General features: G+C 41.4%; 2 protein-coding genes across 2 annotated transcripts; both read left to right on the top strand.

The window, feature by feature from the left end:
- Nucleotides 1–393: 393 nt before the first annotated feature.
- Nucleotides 394–3,077, top strand: ccdc124 (coiled-coil domain containing 124). Its single transcript, XM_086161593.1, has 5 exons — nucleotides 394–505; nucleotides 1,056–1,233; nucleotides 1,654–1,867; nucleotides 1,971–2,076; nucleotides 2,238–3,077. The coding sequence occupies exons 2-5, from the start codon at nucleotides 1,075–1,077 to the stop codon at nucleotides 2,440–2,442; spliced, it is 684 nt and encodes a 227-aa protein (XP_086017719.1). The 5' UTR covers nucleotides 394–505; nucleotides 1,056–1,074; the 3' UTR covers nucleotides 2,443–3,077.
- Nucleotides 3,078–4,814: 1,737 nt separating this feature from the next.
- On the top strand, nucleotides 4,815–17,078 carry kcnn1b (potassium intermediate/small conductance calcium-activated channel, subfamily N, member 1b). Its single transcript, XM_086161230.1, has 11 exons — nucleotides 4,815–5,039; nucleotides 5,121–5,374; nucleotides 6,663–7,724; nucleotides 8,325–8,699; nucleotides 8,776–8,871; nucleotides 9,043–9,464; nucleotides 10,376–10,517; nucleotides 13,184–13,294; nucleotides 13,383–13,510; nucleotides 14,359–14,428; nucleotides 15,761–17,078. The coding sequence occupies exons 2-11, from the start codon at nucleotides 5,126–5,128 to the stop codon at nucleotides 16,043–16,045; spliced, it is 2,940 nt and encodes a 979-aa protein (XP_086017356.1). The 5' UTR covers nucleotides 4,815–5,039; nucleotides 5,121–5,125; the 3' UTR covers nucleotides 16,046–17,078.
- The last annotated feature ends 814 nt before the right edge of the window (nucleotides 17,079–17,892 follow it).

The following is a 17,892-nucleotide window of genomic DNA, read 5'->3' as shown; positions in this document are numbered from 1 at the left end:
TTAAGTATTTTGAAACCTGGCCCGGTGGTTAAATAGTGAGAGAACTTATATCGTAGTACAAAGCTACCAATTAAATAGTGAGACTTGTGGAAATAGCCATATTTTCATTCAAATAGCGGATTTGAAGATCCAAATACATGTTTGGACTCGTCGTTGAGAACGTACTGTTACACATTCCTAGCTCTCGCATGGTTGAAAGTTGAGAACACTGTTGCAAAATAAAGATGAGGACATTTCGGCTTTATTGTGAAAATTTCATATAGCTATTGGAAACATACAAGCTTGCTCCTCTAGAGTATAATCCTAGACGGTGAGTTGTTTTGTTAGCGAGATGTATTTTCCGCTGCTTCTGTGCATGTGGCGGGGGGATGAGACGTCGCATGTTGATGACGGAAGCGCTACGTCATCAACCGGCGCGGTGGTTGCTTTGAGAGGAGGCGCAGATGCCTCTTCGAAACAACAGTCAACTGTCGTCTAGTTACGACCCGTTTTTCATCTCAAACTGGTACGACACGCAGTTTAAAATCTCCCTACCACAACCATTGTTGCCATCATTAACTTTTTGAAATGTTAAAGCGAGACACGACTGGCAAGTCTGAGCGAGTTAGCCATGTTTATCCAGCTAACATCAGCTAGGTGATGCTAACTAGCGACACGGATAAAATCAATCTTTGTGTCCGTTCATTTTTGATACGTAATTTATTCGTACCAAACGCGTCATTCCTTTTTCAATACATCTTGACAAAGCCACTGTGTCAGCACGCAGTTTCAAGTAGTCATTGAACGCGTTGCTTAGAAATGAAGTTGATAAATTAGCTTGGTGACTCATTTTGAACATGTTAACTTTGCATCAGTGGCTTTCAGATCTGAATGTTGTTTCAGGATCTGTTTTAACATTGTCATTAGATAATGGAAGAGTTGCATACACACTATTCTAAGCCTTATAATTACCAGACAATCTCAGATAAGAGGAAATTGCTTTGTAAATATCAGACAGACAATTCTTTTGATTGATCTTGAAAGGGAACTCTTTTATGCATGTCATTGTGTGTCAGCTGAACAGCAGCAGCTGGGATGCCGAAGAAGTTCCAGGGCGAAAATTCCAAGGCGGCCACGGCGAGAGCCCGCAAGGCCGAGGCCAAGGCAGTTGCAGATGCCCGAAAGAAGAAGGAAGAGGATGATGCCCTTTGGCAGGAAACCGATAAACATGTACTAAAGAAAGAGCAGCGAAAGGTGAGGTGCTTCAGCGTTGTGGTGAAATCAGGAAGTAACATTCATTTTCCTGCACTCTTCTGCTTGAGGGTTTTTTTTTTTCATTATTACGTTATGCCACTCTGTGCTTTTAGTCTCTAAGGAAAGGTTAGAGTAGAGTATAGTGGTTCTAGCAGCTAGAACCACTATACTCTACTCTAATTCAAGGGGCTAGAATCTAGCCCCTATCCTCCACAATACAGTATTAACACATTGCAAGCAGGATGTGTGGGATTTGATTTTAATAATCACTTCTGAAAGTATACTGAAATACAACAGCTTTTCAAGATGTATGATCACTGGTGTGGGATCGCTGCTGATTTATTTCAGCATCTTTGAGTGGGTTATGTGGTTTTTGTGCTAAAGATCGGCACGTTTGAAACTATATTTTTGCCTTTGCAGGATGACAAGGAAAAGAAAAGGATGGAGCTCCTGGAGAGGAAAAAGGAAAACCAGCGACTTCTGGATGAGGAGAATGCCAGGCTGAAAGGAAAATCCCAGAAAGAAGCTGCGGCCGCCGCCGCCGCCGCTGGAGGAAAAGTGACTCGGGCTCAGATCGAGCAGGTGCTTCTAAATGAGCAGCAGCAGCAGCAGCAGCAGCAGCAGAAGCCTCAAGGTAAAGTGGAAGTCGATATCCGATATGTGCCGCTGATTTGAAAGTTAAAGCAAGCAGATACTCTCAAACCGTTTTACGTCACGGATGCAATTTGTACCTCCAGAAAAGAGCCACTTGGAGACTCCGCTGGAGGAGAACATTAACAGAATTATCCCAGACGAAGGATCTGTTGAAGCCAGAACAATAGAGGATGCCATTGCAGTCCTCAGGTACCGCTCTTCTTATCAGTGTGTTTTCTTCTCAGCTAATTGTGTTGAAAATAGATGTCCCTTTTCTCTTTATAGATATTTGAAACAAACCGCAACTCCCACCCAGAACTGATAGTGTGTATGTATTTCTCACTGCAAACCCGTGTCTCTCCGTCTTTCAGCACCGGTCCAGAAGACCTGGATCGCCACCCCGAGCGTAGAATGAAAGCTGCGTTTGCCTCCTACGAGGAGGCCAACATGCCTCGCCTAAAAATGGAGAACCCCAACATGAGGTTGTCTCAGCTGAAGCAGCTCTTGAAAAAAGAGTGGATGAAATCCCCGGAGAACCCCCTGAATCAGCGCTTTTCCACCTACAATTCCAAGTGAACGCGCACCTCCGATTGGAACTCCGTTAGAAAGCCGTCTCCCCGTGCACATCGGACGGGAGATTTAAAAAGAAATAAAAAAATGGCAAATTCAGTTATTTAAACTAATCCCAACCGATCGAAGTTACCGATGAGAGCTTCGTCATTGTTCGCCCGGAAAACAGTATCTCGCGACAGAAGACCCGGCTTCACTTTAGCATTCACTGTCAAGGAGAATTCATGTTCCTCTATCGAGTTCACATCTGATCTTCATGTCTGTGCACGTGGCCTCCAGCGAGGCTTTTCAGCATCGAATAAATCAAATGACGTCATTTTATTTCCGAGCTCTGCTGATGAGACTGGAAGCAACGTGTTTTCGAGAGTAACTTATTCAATTTTCAACACTCAGTCATTGGTATCTCTTGTTACCTTTAAAAAAAAACAAAAGCTGTCCACGGTTTTGTAAAAAGATGGCGGAGACTGAGGACGACGCTTTGCTAATTGTCGCTGTCGAGCTATTCTTATACATGAAGCAGGAATACAAAATCAAGTTTTGTATCGCGGGTGGAAATGGCCAAAAAAAAAAAAAACAACATTGCGAACATCACAATGAATTTAAGATTGCAATTAAACAAGAAGTAAGAAATTCCTGGCAAATTATCTGTGGCAGTTCTTTGTGAGAGTTTCAACCACACCGCCGATTTATTATTATCTTTTTTTAAAACCAGATAACGGGAGAGGTTTACCGTTTTTTCCGTGGCAGATCCACGGTTGTATCCAATCGTTTCTGACTTTGCTCGTTTAGATGCAGGCGTCGCCCGCCTTCACGCCGCTATCACTTTAATTTTTATTATTATTTACTGGCAAATAAATTGTAGATGTCTTAAGAGATGATAACTGTATAAAATCATTTCAGCGATGCTGTGAGGGGGCTGTCGTGCTGCCGCGCTAGAGGTCAGGCGGTCAAAGTGTTTTCGGTACAACAATACCGTAAGTAGCATGATTTAGATGTACCTCATTTAATTTGTTATCTCTTTCCCCCGGCGGCTGAGGTGTCGCTTCTCACGCCGGTTTGGTATTATTTATACGGTCGGCTACAGCTGTTTGCGCCGCCGCCGTCCGTCACAAAGGTTTTCTCCAGCACAGCAACATTCAGACGGCGTGCTGCTGACGCAGCAGAGCCGCCGGCTTTGCAGGTCCGCCCAGTGCCAGGTGGAGAGACAGCGAGGATTGCTCCGAACCCGGCACAAGATCGAGCGAGACAATGGTAGCGACCGGAGCTGCGGGCGTTTATTCAACGTCATTCAGGAAATTTGTGAGTTTGACCTCAGGTTTATAGTAAATAACAACCCAGAAGATTTTTTTTTTTTTTTTTTTTTTTTTTTTTTCAACGTCACAGTGTTGTTGTCTGAGGGAAAAATCTAAATGATGGGATAAGTTCTGTTTTACACAAGCAGATGTCAGGGTCCGTCAATCACAGCTTTTGTTTAAATATGATACCAAGCATCTCACTTCCTGCTGATTTACAAGAAATAAGATAAGAAGATAAGAACAACTTTATTTATCCTGAAGGGAAATTGTTGTGCCAGAGTTTCAAGCAAAACATAACAATAATAGATAATAGAAGGAAGGAGGGAGAATAAGAAATGCATTTCAGTCTGATCTCATTCAAGCAATTATTGATCATTTACGTCACATTATACATTTTTTAATGATGCTAATTCATGGGATTTGCTCATAATTCTCAAAGCTGATTTCATCTGTGGAGATGAAAACAGTTAAGGTCGGTTATCACAATTTCCGATACTTGGAAAAATGGCGATTTAATTCTAAACCCTGAAAATTCTGAATTTATAAAACTATACAATCCTAAAATTCATTTGAATTATATTAATTTCTAATCTATACCACTGATCCTGCACTCAGGGTCGTGGAGGTGAGGAGGCTATACAAGCTCTCAACATACAGAGACGTACAACCGCTCACTCATTCATGCATCTGGGAAATTTAGGTCTCTGTTTCGTGCACGTTTTTGGACCGCAGAACCACGAAGAAACCCATGCAAGACACGGAGAACGTGCGCGCTCGAAGCGAAGAGACTCGCTCACAGAATCGAACCTCGCTGTGCAGCAGAAGCGCCTACGGTTGCCCACTTTCAAAAGCAACGCGGCCGGAAAAATAGGGTTTTCACCAATAACAAGAACAATTTACGTCGTTTATTTTGGTTGTTATTCAACATCGTTTTCCCCCGAATTCTCGGTGAGAACGTCCTGCGGCTTCATGAGGAGCCAGATTCTTATCGTTTGAGGAAACGTATTAAAATGGCTCTGTTGGGAAAACAGAGCCATTTTAATACGTTTAATACGTACTATTAACATCCCTTTATTTCAGGTGGGATCATCAAGGGAAATCCTCATCGGATTCTTTTTGTACCTTTTTAAAGAAGCCGTCTTTGTGCCGACGCGCTTGTCGGACACATCAGATGAGGCCTCGTTGACAACGGCCTGATTCATTCGGAGCCACATTTAAAACCCGGACACCTTTGTCCGGCCTCGCTCTTGCGGCGGAGCAGATAAGAGACTCCGCCGAGGCCTTTGAACCACAGCCCTTCAACGCCAAGTACAAACCTATCTTTTATTTTACCCGCTTTGCATTGAAAAGGCCCGCGTCGATCAATCGCGAAGGTGGCGTCTTTTGCAGGTGTGATGTTTCTCTCGTCAACCAGCCGCCGAATCCCTCCCACTCCGATCCATTTACATGAAGACCTTCTGGCCGGGCGGCCGGCGCCGGCGCCGCTCTTTCTCTCCCAGCTGAATTCTAATCACGCCATTCAAAGGGGAGCGTCTGCAGAGCACCTTCTTCAAGTGTGGCTTCTTGAGGAGAAGGCAAGACGCTGTCCTGGGAGCGCCGCCAAACGTAACCTCGTCTCTCGGGGATCTGCTCGGCTGAAGAAGGTGAGGACGCTCGGGTCGCATGGGAGATTTTCTTTTTTTTTTAAAGCTACTGAATATTTACATCAAAATGATAAAAATATCAACATTTTGGCACGGAGGAGCCGAAGCCGGTGATGTTAACAGGTTGATTTGAGAATAAGTCAAGCTTAAAACATCTTTTTTTTTTGCACACACCTGCTTTTTGACAGGATATTTGGCAGCCATGTTTTATGACGTAGATTTATATCAGAATATGCTCTAGGCTTTGGAAAATCCTGTTTTCAGATGTATTTCAATTATTCTCGAATTTACATATCAGCAACATTTTAATATTTAGACTAGTCAGATTATTGATTATTATTTGTACAACAAATATTGGGTCCATTTGAGGTCGTTTATGGCAGGTTTGCAGCGTTGGATAATTATGTCCAGCTTATTAGACATAAAGGCAATTCCTTTATTATTTACCTTTTTGGAAAATATGAAAAACTCAATTCACATTTGGGGGTAAAAAAATTTAGACAGAATTCCACATATACAATGATTATTAAGAAACAATGTTTAAAAATTAGTATATAGATAAATCCCATACATGATCTCACAAATTCAGTACTTTATTTATATCTCAAACTGATGCTATATATATATATATGTTTTTTAATTTATTTTATTTTTCTTTATTAATTCATGCTGCGGGGTCATCCAGGGGTCAGGGATCAAGTTGATGCTCACACTTTTGTCAATATTAATGTGCAGGCTTATTAGACATAATCTATTGATTTGAAGGCTATTCCTTGATTATTTACCTTTTTTTGTTAATGAATTTGCTTTTGGGGGTAAAAAATTAATTTCTTTCAAATAAATTATTTTTCAGAAATAACATTTTAAAATTAATGAATAAAAAAATCCCATATATGATCTCAAAAATGCAGTATTTTACTTATATTGATATATGTTCCTGCTCTCGTCTCAAACAGATGCTTCTCTCTCTCTCTCTCTACATATATATATATATATAGTGTGTGTGTGTGTGTGTGTGTGTGTGTGTGTGTGTGTGTGTGTGTGTGTGTGTGTGTGTGTGTGTGTATATATCAATATATGAATTGATGTGTTTTTTTTTTTTTTTTTTAATTTATTCATGCTACAGGGGTCAGGGATCGAGTTGATGCTCACAATTTTGTCAATATTTGTCTGCTAGTTTAAAAAATAAACCAGTAAAGGTTATTTTTGACCTTGTGACCTCCTAAGAGGGAACAGAACGAAATCCGTCTCTCAGCTCTTTTCTGTGCGTTACTTTTTTCCTGTCCAGCGTCCCATCATGAGGCTGATTCTGGTCAAACCCACCAACGCCACGCGGCGTCTTGACTCGACGGGCGAGGTTTTTCACGATGGCGACCGCCAACGCCGCACCTCCGAAGTCCCGTCACAGCAGGCGGACACGCATGACGGGGACGCCTCCTCGCCGACGTCGCCCGCCCAGGAGACCAGCCTGTGCGGCGCCTCGTCTTCCCACCACGAAAGACCCAACGGGATCGCTCGTCCTCTTGTTTCCGCCCAGGTGTCTCAGCTGAAAAGCCAAAACCTCAAAATATCCCATCTGACTGATCAGGAATGGCTGCTGCTCTGCGGCCAGGTGAGCGGCGCCGGCGACTCACCTGCGGCGGCGGAACCGGGCGCCAACCGGGGAAGTCCCGACCACAGCCACAGATTCGCTCGCTGCTGCTCCGAAGCGCGTCATCACTCGGTCCAAGGTTGCGTCTCAGGGGTTTCCGACAAGATGAGCCTCTCGGCGTCTCCCCTCCCCCAGCTGTTCTCTCGGAGCGACCAGCTTTCCTCTCGTCAGGTTTTATCTCGGAAGACAAACAAAAGGCATCCCGCGAAAACCGCAAAGACGAACCCGCGGGACCGCCTTGCGGCTCAAGGCTGCGGCCATGATGACGCGACGGCGCGTTCACAGCAACGGGCTTGCGGTCATTTCAGAGTCAAAGACGACCGTCAAACCACTGGTTCGGATTCGTTCAACATTCCTCTGAACGCCGTCGAGTGTTCCGGGGCGGAAGACGGACTGAAACCGCGGCCTGCGCCCGTTGCTGAGACCGACCACTTCTGGAAGGAGCTTCTCAACAGAGAACTGCATCAGACACGTCAGCAGCGAGCGTCAAACTGTTCTATAAGTGCAGATGAAAGCTGGAAGTCTGAAGATCCTTCCATCGTCCTCAAGTGCTGCCACCTCCCTTACAACCCTCTGACGTCTCCGCAGGGGAAGAGGTCCTCTACGCCCGCCAGCAACCAAAGTGTCCAGTCTTTCTCCGCCAGCCAGTACAGTTCACTTGACAACCAGGAGGAAAAGGTCAGAAAGCAACAAAATGAGGTACACAAATTTTTTTTTATTAAACTGGAGACATCTAACATGCAGGTACTCACTGGCCACCAGTCCAGAAACAAGTGGTCCAATGGGCTTAGTCTTCTGAGGGATGTCCCAGGATGCACTTCCCTGGATCCTTTCTGCACTCGCGTCCCTCCATCGGTACACGATAGTAACCTCGTATCTTCTACCTCGTATCTTCTACCACTCTACCGAATTGGCGTGGCTTGATCTACTGCAGCCTCTCACCCAGGCGTCCACTATTGTTCATTTCTTTTTCTTGAATCTTAAGCCATCATTGAATCATTTCGGCTATCGCCTCGTATGTGTCAGTGCTACAGGTACTAGCATTAATAGATAATTTATGCCCCGTCCCTCCCAACTCTCAGGGCTTCTCTTATCCGGCCGGTCGAGGCAGAAGGCCGCCCACGTCGAGGCGGTATCTGTTTGAGGTTTTCGTCTTCTAAAACGCGGTGTTTTCTCGCCGCCGTCGCCACGTGCTTCGAGGGTTTCTGTAAATTACTTCTAAAAATGTGGTCCAGAATTGTAGAACCAATTATCTATCGGTCGCTCCCGTTAGCTTTCCCTTTTCTTGCTGTCCGGTAGCATCTCAGCGGACCGAAGCACTGCGACGTCGTCAACGGCGGCACCGAGAGACCGCCGAGCAGCCGGGACGCCTCCAGCCTCTCCGAGCTCCTCTCAGAACGACAGCCACCGCAGCTGCTTCACTGCGCCAACCTCGATGACGCCTTTTCCAAAGTCATCAGAGAAGACTCGGGTAAGGCTACCAGCGAGAACATGGCCAGGGAGGAAGGCGGTGCGCCACAGAAGAAGACCAAGGACATCAGCTACAGGCTGGGTCAGCGAAGAGCCCTCTTCGGGAAGCGCAAGCAGTTGAGCGACTACGCCTTGGTCTTCGGGATGTTCGGTATAATTGCCATGGTGATTGAGACGGAGCTGTCAAGGGGATTATACAGCAAGGTACCCATGCTTTTTTTCTCTCCCGACGCCGTGCTCTTGCTATTCGGTGAATGTTTCTTTTCTTGATCGTTCGCAGGACTCCACGTATTCTTACGCGCTCAAAGGCCTCATAAGCCTTTCCACGGTTTTCCTTCTGGGACTCATCGTCATGTATCATGCCAGGGAAATTCAGGTGTGTTGTGGTTGGGGACATTGCTCTTTCGTTGACTTCATGTGAAGTGTATCGCTCAAATTCCCGATCCCGAAACTGTCTATTTCTGAGAATGTGTCTCCAATACTTCCAAAAAAGTAGGAAAAGTCAAACAAGACTGATCTGCAATGACCTAACTTTTGTCTTTCGCAGCTCTTCATGGTGGACAACGGCGCAGACGACTGGCGGATCGCCATGACCTTTGAACGAATTCTCTTTATTGTCGTAGAGCTCCTTGTCTGTGCCATCCACCCGATCCCCGGCCAGTACGTCTTCAGCTGGACCGCTCCATTGGCCTCCGGCTACGCCACGGCGGCGGCGGCAGACGCCGACGTCGACATCGTCCTCTCCGTGCCGATGTTTCTCCGACTCTACCTGATCGGCCGGGTCATGCTGCTCCACAGCAAGTTGTTCACAGACGCTTCCTCCCGCAGCATCGGAGCCCTCAACAAGATCAACTTCGACACTCGCTTCGTCATGAAGACGCTGATGACCATCTGTCCCGGCACCATCCTCCTGGTGTTCAGCGTGTCCTGTTGGATCATCGCAGCGTGGACGGTGCGCGTATGCGAGAGGTATCGGCAATTCCTTTATCCTTTTCATTGGTAGCTTTGCCGTAACGTGTCACCCGAATCCTTTTTTATCCAGTTTTTAAATGGAAATACACCGATCGAATGTGTAAATCAGATTTATTGTCATTGTCCAGAAGGCAAAGTGACAACAATCCCGATAAATAACCCCAGTTTAAACATTTAAACAGTTTTAAGCAGTTTGAGCATTTGTCGGCAGTCCTTATCTTGAGTTTAGCAGTCTGATGGCCTAATAGGACAGGCTTTTTGTTCAAGCATGTAGGATGATTAGAATTTATCCTTTATTAATCCCCATGGTGACATTTCTTCTCTGCAACGAACCCATCATGAATGTCTTGCTCAACAACACCTCGACACTCGAGGAGGAGCCGAGAATCCAACCAGGAATGCTCGGATGGAACCGGTGGTCTGGAGACCGAACCAGGAACCCATGCATCAGATGGCACGGTTGTAAAAGTTCACCAGCGGATGTCCGGGGATGTGGTTGCTCCTCAGCTTCCTCAGGTAGAAGAGGTGTTGTTGGGGCTTCCTGGCGGTCGAGGCGATGTGGTTGCCCCTCCGAAGACAGGTCCTCCTCCACGGTCGCCCCCAAGAACCTCAAACCGCTGACCCTCTCCAACACAGACGGAAAGACGTTTATAGTTTCTGGGTTTGTTTATGTGGAAGTCTTCACCGATGTCCTTGGGTCTTTTTGATGCGATCACACCATGACGCCAGATGTTGCACCTCGTTCCTATAATCCATTTCAGCGTGGTTTTGTAAATACCAAATACGTGCATCCCGTGCTTCCACGGCACGAGTCTGTTTAGCCGTGGGTCGCCAGAACCAAATTTCCAGGATGACTCATTGCTAAAAAGTGTCCAGTCCCAGGCGTTGCAGATGTGGCTTCTTCACAGGTATCATGATGCGCAGGAGGTGACGAGCACCTTCCTTGGAGCCATGTGGTTGGTCTCCATCACCTTCTTATCCATCGGATATGGCGACATGGTCCCTCACACCTACTGCGGAAAAGGAGTTTGCCTTTTGACGGGAATTATGGTAAGATAAGATAAACTTCATTGATCCCCATAGGGGAAATTCTTTTGTCCCAGCAGCGTAATTAATAAATATGAATATAAATATAAATACAGAGACAACTAGAAAAACCAAAAGACACCCACAAATAAAAAGACAGCAGAAAGAAAAACAGTAACAAAATCACGGAAGACAGTAAACAACAAAACGACGACAAAAGCGATGATAAGAGTAAAGTAAATAAACAAAAATAGGGAGGCAGCGAGTGGGCTGAAACCAAGAGGATTAAAAAAGACAACGGCGTCAGGATGCATGAATGAATGGGTGAGGGAGTGAGTTTGGAGTCCCCAGAATCAGGCTTTTAGTCGGTGATAAAAAGTTAAATTTGTATGAAACTGAATCCAAGACGGCCGATATGTTGTTTTCTTTTCCTTTGAGCTGTGATGAGATTTCGGCGGCACAGCGGTCAGCGCTTCTGCCTCACGGCAAGACGGGTCCCTTATTTAATTTCGGCTTTTTTTTTCATAAATAATAACTATAATTTATTAATAAATACACAATTATAATTATTTATTGATTTATTTATTTCGCTTTTTTTCCATAAATACAAGGACTTAAATAAACAACGAGTGATGTGCTAAAAAGTAACCTTCAACCCAGCCTCAAGTTCAAAACGTTTTGTTGCAAATGTTTTGTTGTTTTCTCTGCAGTTCATTGATTTTAAAAAAATGCAACACATATTTTGTTTATACAAAGCAAAGGCGAAAAAATGTTATTGTTATTTGCCGTGTTAATTCATTATAAATTTCAAAAGGGTTGTGTGGCTTTTGAAAACTATTAACAAGTATTTAATTAAAATGTATTTTCTTTTAATTAATTCATTTTTAAAATGTAATTTTGATTTTGAAGATTATGGTGATCTTGTAACATCTAAATAAAACGTGTTAAAATATTTTTGTTGCTCTTAATAAGCAACTGCACACGCCAGTAAAAGGATGAGAAGAAGGCGGCAATTTTAGTGTCCTGTAATTCATTAGTATTTTATTTTAGTTAATTTGTTTTTAAAATGTAATTTCAAATTTGAAGATTATGGCAATCTTGTAACATCTGAAAAAAAACGTATAAAAAAGGTTTTTGTCGTTCTAAATAAGTGACTGCACACAAAAGTAAAAGGATAAGAGAGGACGGCTTTTTCCGTTTGCTGCAGGTGGATAATTTAAGTTCGGCTTTTTTCATAAATAATAGTTATAATTTAATGATTTATTGATAAATTATAGTTATAATTATATTTATCTATTTAATTAATTTGTTTAACTTCAACTATTTTATTCATAAATACAAGAACTCAAGAAGACATTGAGTATTTTGCTAAAATCTACGCCACATCAGGTTCAAAATGTTTTGTTACATGCAGAAAAGTACATTTGTTTTCTCTGCAGTTATTCAATGATTTAAAAAAAAATGCAACATATGTTTTGTTTATACATAGCATTAACGCAAAAAAAATATGTAACATGTCGTTTTAATTCATTCTAGATTTCAGAGGCGTTGTGTGGCTTTTGAAAAAAATGAACAAGTATTCAATTAAAATCTATTAGTTTGTTGATTTTTAAAATGTAATTTACACTTTGAAGATGATGGCGATTTTGTAAAATTTAAATAAAAAGTGTTAAAATATTTTTTTTGCTATTAATAAGCGACTGCATGCACCACTAAAAGGATGAAAGAGGACGGCATTTTCAATTGGCTGCAGGTGGATATTTTAAGTTCGTTTTTTTCAGTAAATAATAATTGTTATTATGATTTAATAATTCATTATTAATTCATGATCACATTTATTTATTTATGTTTCTCTTTTTTTCATAAATACAGGGAGGACCCAAGTAGATATTGAGTATTCTGCTTAAAAGTAACCTTTAAACCAGTGTTCAAATTTTTTGACGTATACAGAAATTAAATTTAATCCGCAGTTGTTCATTGATTTAAAAAACTGCTACACATATTTTGTTTATACATAGCATAAAGACAAAAAAGAACTCTATATGCCATGTTAATTTATTTGAAATTCCAAAAGGGTTATGTGGCTTTTGAAAATAATTAACCAGAATTTAATCAAAATGTAATTTATTTGAGTTAATTCATTTTTAAAATGTAATTTTAAATTTGATGATTGTGGCATGTATTGGCTTGCTGCGCGTGGATCATTTAAGTTTAGCTTTTTTTTCACAAATACAAGAAGGACTCAAATAGACATTGAGTATTTTGCTTAAAAGTAACCTTCAACCCAGCTTCTTTTTTTTTTTTGGTGTTAAAATTTTTTTGAAAAGTAAAAGAAAAGTTGTTTTTTTTTAAATTTTGTAATTTAATTTTTTTTTCTCCGCAGTTGTTCAATGTTTAAAAAAAAAAAGCAGCACATATTTGGTTTATCCATAGCATAAAGGCAAAAAAATAATGTTGCATGTCGTGTTAATGCATTTTACATTTCAAAAGGACTGTTTGTCTCCCAAATGGGACCAAATGGTTCTTTGAGTGATAACAGTTGGCGACCCCCGCCTCCATAACTTGCGTCACTAATCTTGAATGGCGGCCGACACCCACTGCTGTGCAGAAATAAAGATTGCTTTAAAAAAAAAAAAAAAAACAACTTATAAATGGTGCATTTGCATGTTGTCGTGCGCTGTTTTCATCAGGGAGCCGGCTGTACCGCCTTGGTGGTTGCCGTGGTTGCACGGAAGTCAGAGCTCACCAGGGCCGAGAAGCACGTCCACAACTTCATGATGGACACTCAGCTCTACAAAAAGGTCCCTTTACACTCGACCCAAAAATACAAAGACCGTCTAAATCACGATTTGCACATGTAACTGTTTGGCGCCGTCCGTGAAATGACAGATAAAAAACACAGCGGCCAATGTTCTGAGGGAGACGTGGCTCATCTACAAAAACACCAAGCTGGTGAAGAAGATTGATGGCGCGAGAGTTCGTCACCATCAGCGTAAATTCCTCCAGGCCATTCATCAGTAGGTACAGTTGTGGAGGTTTTTGGGTTCCAGCTTTGGATAAAAACAGATAACGTGCAGCTATTATAGTTTTATTCTACGATAAAATAGCTTTTATTGTGCCCGCCTTTGTTTTGGTTCGGATTAGAAAATATATGTGGGAATTCAGATAAAATATTAAAAATCTCAACATAAAAAGGCTGCAAACCTTCATATATTTGCTCCTTTTTATTTCTTGAATTCTTTGATTTTATATCTCAGAACTTGTCTGAACTTTTTGGGACATTTGATTTTTTTTTTTTTTTTTTTTTCCCCAAAATCCTCATTTTTGTCTTGTTCATGTTTGTTATTCTAATTATGTTCATTACCCAGTTATACTGCAACATATCTTAATATATCAGTTGTTTTGTTAGTAATTTCATTTTTTTTATTTCATATATCTGGAGGAGTTTGATCCGATAATACTTTATTGATCCCCATATGGGAAATTCTTTTGTCACAGCAGTGCAACAATAATAACATCAATAAACATAGTATAAACATAGTGTAAAGTTCTAAAGTATAGAATAAATATGAAAAAAAAGAAACAATCAAAAGATAGCAAAAGACATCCATAAAAAAATTGACAGCAAAATGAACAAAAACAAGGATAAAATTAGGCAAAAAAAATAAAAAATACAACAGCAACAATTTGCTGATCCTTGCAGGAAACGGCTGAAGTTTTTTTTTTTTCTTTAACTTTAACATTTAGTGTATTTGTGTTATAGAACTATGTCAGTGTGTTCATTGGTTTCAGTTGTGACTGATATTTCAATTTTGCAGAATGTAATTTTTTTTTTTTTTACTTTACTATGATTCTGTTTTTCAAGATTGCGCCGAGTGAAACTGGAACAGAGGAAACTCACGGATCAGGCAAACACCGTGGCTGATCTTGCAAAGGTTTGTGTGTTTGTCACCTTTCAGACTTATTGAATAAATATAGCTTTTTGTGACAGGAGCACACTCAAATCACAACTTTTGTAGATTTTATATCATCTCAGATACACATTTTGATGTAAGATAAATACATTGCCATTTACAGCAAAAATAAAGGGAGAAATCTTATCACTGGCTAGTTAAATTTCATTGAAATGTATAAAGATTGTACAATTTTGACACATCTTGGACTCAAAAGACAATATAAGCAAGTGATAATTTACTTCTCATGTATATATAAAATATGTATACATATATGTGTATTTGTATGGGACAAATATATACAGGACTGTCTCAGAAAATTAGAATATTGTGGTAAAGTTCTTTATCTTCTGTAATGCAATTACTAAAACAAAAATGTCATACATTCTGGATTCATTACCAATTAACTGAAATATTGCAAGCCTTTTATTATTTTAATATTGCTGATTATGGCTTACATCTTAAGAAAACTCAAAAATCCTATCTCAAAATATCAGAATATCATGAAAAAGTAATTTTTGTTTTTTTATTTGCATTACTGATGATAAAGAACTTTATCACAATATTCTATTTTTCTGAGGCAGTCCTGAATATATGTATATATATAAGATAAGATAGTACTCTATTGAACCCCATAGGTGAAATTTGTTATCACAGCAGTGCAACAATATCTATAAATATGAATATGAATATAAAATAGAAGAGATATATTGATAAGTGACAATAACAACAGCAAGGATAAAAATAGATAAAAGAATGAAAAAAAAAACAACAACAAGGGAAAAATTAGATAGGCAGGGTGAGAACGGAGTGAAATAACAAGGATATAAAAAAAATAAATAAAATAAGAATAAGAACAACTTTATCCCAAAGGAAATTGTTGTGCCAGAGTTTCAAGTAAAACATAACAATAATAGATAATAGTAGGAAGGAGGGAGAATAAGAAATAAAAATGAAAATATAAAGTGTCAAATAATCAAAAAATAGTGTCAAAAAATAGACGTAAAATGAAGACGATACCTGAATGAGTGAGGCAGTGAGGTCGTGGTAGCCCAGACGCGCCTTAGTGGTAATTTTGTTAAAAGAAATAAACGACATTCAGATGTAAACATTGGGAGCAGTTCTATTTGTTAAAATATGAGAAAAATATCCCAAATAACAGAGGCCTTATATACAGAATATATATTCACGGCGGCCTCCGTGGCAGACATGTTTTTCTCACTCAGTTGCACGCCGGCCAAATGCTCTGCGGACAGCGAGGTAAGGATTTCATTTCCACACTGTAGATATGATAATAAATATTATTCTCTTCAGACTCAGAACATGATGTACGATCTGGTGTCAGAGCTTCAGAGTCGGAGCGAGGAGCTGGACCGGAGGACTCTGGCCCTGGAAGAGAAACTGGACGCCATCCTTCACAGCGTGCACTCGCTGCCCGTCGCGCTCTCTCGAGCCATCACAAAACTACAAAAAGATTTCCTGGATGACCTGGCCTGCCGTGTCCACTTCCTGTCGTCCTCCCTGAGCTCCGAGTGCTGCCCGGTTCCTCCCAGGCAGCTCGGCCCAGACCCGGCCCCGTCAGAGGCACCGTACAGCTGACGGGCTTTTCTCTTCTCATGAGAAGAAAAAAAAAAAAAAAAACCTCATTCTTTCTTGGGAAGGACTTTTTTTTTAATATGTGCTCTTTTTATCCTCGTGCTTTAGTACACACTCATACACACATCGGCCCTTGGGAGTTACATTCGTAATGAGTAGCTCCAGTGAGACTGGAAGCACAACAGTCGAGAGAGTCTCACCAGCATTCCCTCATTTCCTCTAATCAGAGTTTCCGACCCAGACCAGAGACCGGTTTTTTACCCCTAAACAGAAAAACACATTAGTCAGAAGAGCCTCCTTCGAGTAAAATGTTACTCTTGAATGTGACGGGAAGTCTAATAATAAAATATTGATTTTCTGAGCATGTCAGTTTCTCATTTTGCCGTGAGTCGTACGATCTCAGATATTTCTTTGTTGCTCCACATCTGTACGACTCGTATCTCGTATTTGAGATCTCAAGTGGAGCTGCGGTGACTAATGTTTGAGCCATCTAGTCAAGAATTCGAAGGCGTTGGAGAACAAACTTCAGTAATTGCACAGCCTTTGGTAGTTGTGGGGGCTCTGGGCAGTTTCATGCACTCCAGGTCGCCCTGGGCCGGAACCTATCCCAGCTGTCATTGGGCGAGAGGTGGGGTCATCTTGGACCAGTTAGCGCACAAACATACAACCGTTCATTCTCATTCACATCTTGGCATTTAAGGGACTCTGGTGAACCTACTGCATTTTTTTGGACTGTTAAAGAAAACCCAAGCAGATACAGGAAGAGCTAGGAGGCTCCAATCGGAAAGGCCTGGTGTGAATATTGCATAGCTAGTGACGTGCAGTCAGGAGAGGCAGGAGAGTCCGTGCCTCACTTGCCAAAAAAAAAAAGTTTAATGAAAAAAAAAGGACAAAATGGTTATATTTATCAGTGATTTGCACTGTAAATGTATTTTTCATTTAACTTCACGAGTTTCCGATTGTTTTTATTCAAAATACCGAGAAGAAACATGTGGTGAGGCTGCGGACGGTTGAGCCTCAACGTAGACTGCGCAATGATGGCTGTGCACAAAGACCGTGTTACTGTCTCTGTATTTCGCTAGTAAAATGTTGAAACACTTTTTCTGTATGAATTACATTTCCAGTGTACAGTGTTTTTTTGTCAATAACTGTATGTATGATACTATTTTCTTGTGCTGAGCAATCATAAAACGGCTGCGGAGAGCCACTAAGTGAGGCAGGCGGTTGTCCTGCCTCATGGAAGTCAGTGCCTCACCAGGCATGAACTTCACTGTACAACACTGCACAAAGCGTACAAATTAACGGTAAAAAGGTTTCTCTTGCAGCACTCACTCGACTGAAATCATATGGGAGTCCTGATGGGATAAAAAAAGTGTATGTATGTGTGTATTGCTTTTTCAGTTTCACAAATTTCAACTTGTCGCTTAGTTTGCATCAAAAATTGGACCGGACGTAATAATTTAAATTGCGTAAAATGCAAAGGGAGCTGCAGGTTTATTGGTTCTATGAATTCCCATCCTTAGGCTGAAATGGATGACCCAGTTGTTTTTCCTTGCTAAAGATTCAAGCCGTATATTTTGATCGCCAGGTATAGAGATCTTTATCAAAACCCACTTTGCTCTCCATCCCCACCAAATATTTTTTGCGATGCAAACCGACGCCAAGAGGGTTCCTTGTTCGATTCCAGGGGCTGAGTGGGGCCTTTTTATTTGGGTTTTTGCATGCTCTCCACGTGGCCGTGTGAGTTGCATCCGGGTTCTCCCTCAGCCTAAAAACATGGAGTGGATTAATTGTGTGTGTGTGTGTGTGAGAGAGAGAGTGAGCGGTCGTATGTTTCTGAATGCGACCCC

This window comes from Fistularia commersonii, chromosome 16 (assembly GCF_037954325.1).
Source record: "Fistularia commersonii isolate RoL2024-O1a breed Wild chromosome 16, RoL_Fcom_v1.0, whole genome shotgun sequence".
Taxonomy (NCBI): Eukaryota; Metazoa; Chordata; class Actinopteri; order Syngnathiformes; family Fistulariidae; genus Fistularia; species Fistularia commersonii.
The sequence above is the reverse complement of the archived record's forward strand: the minus strand, read 5'-3'. Positions and strand labels throughout refer to the sequence as shown.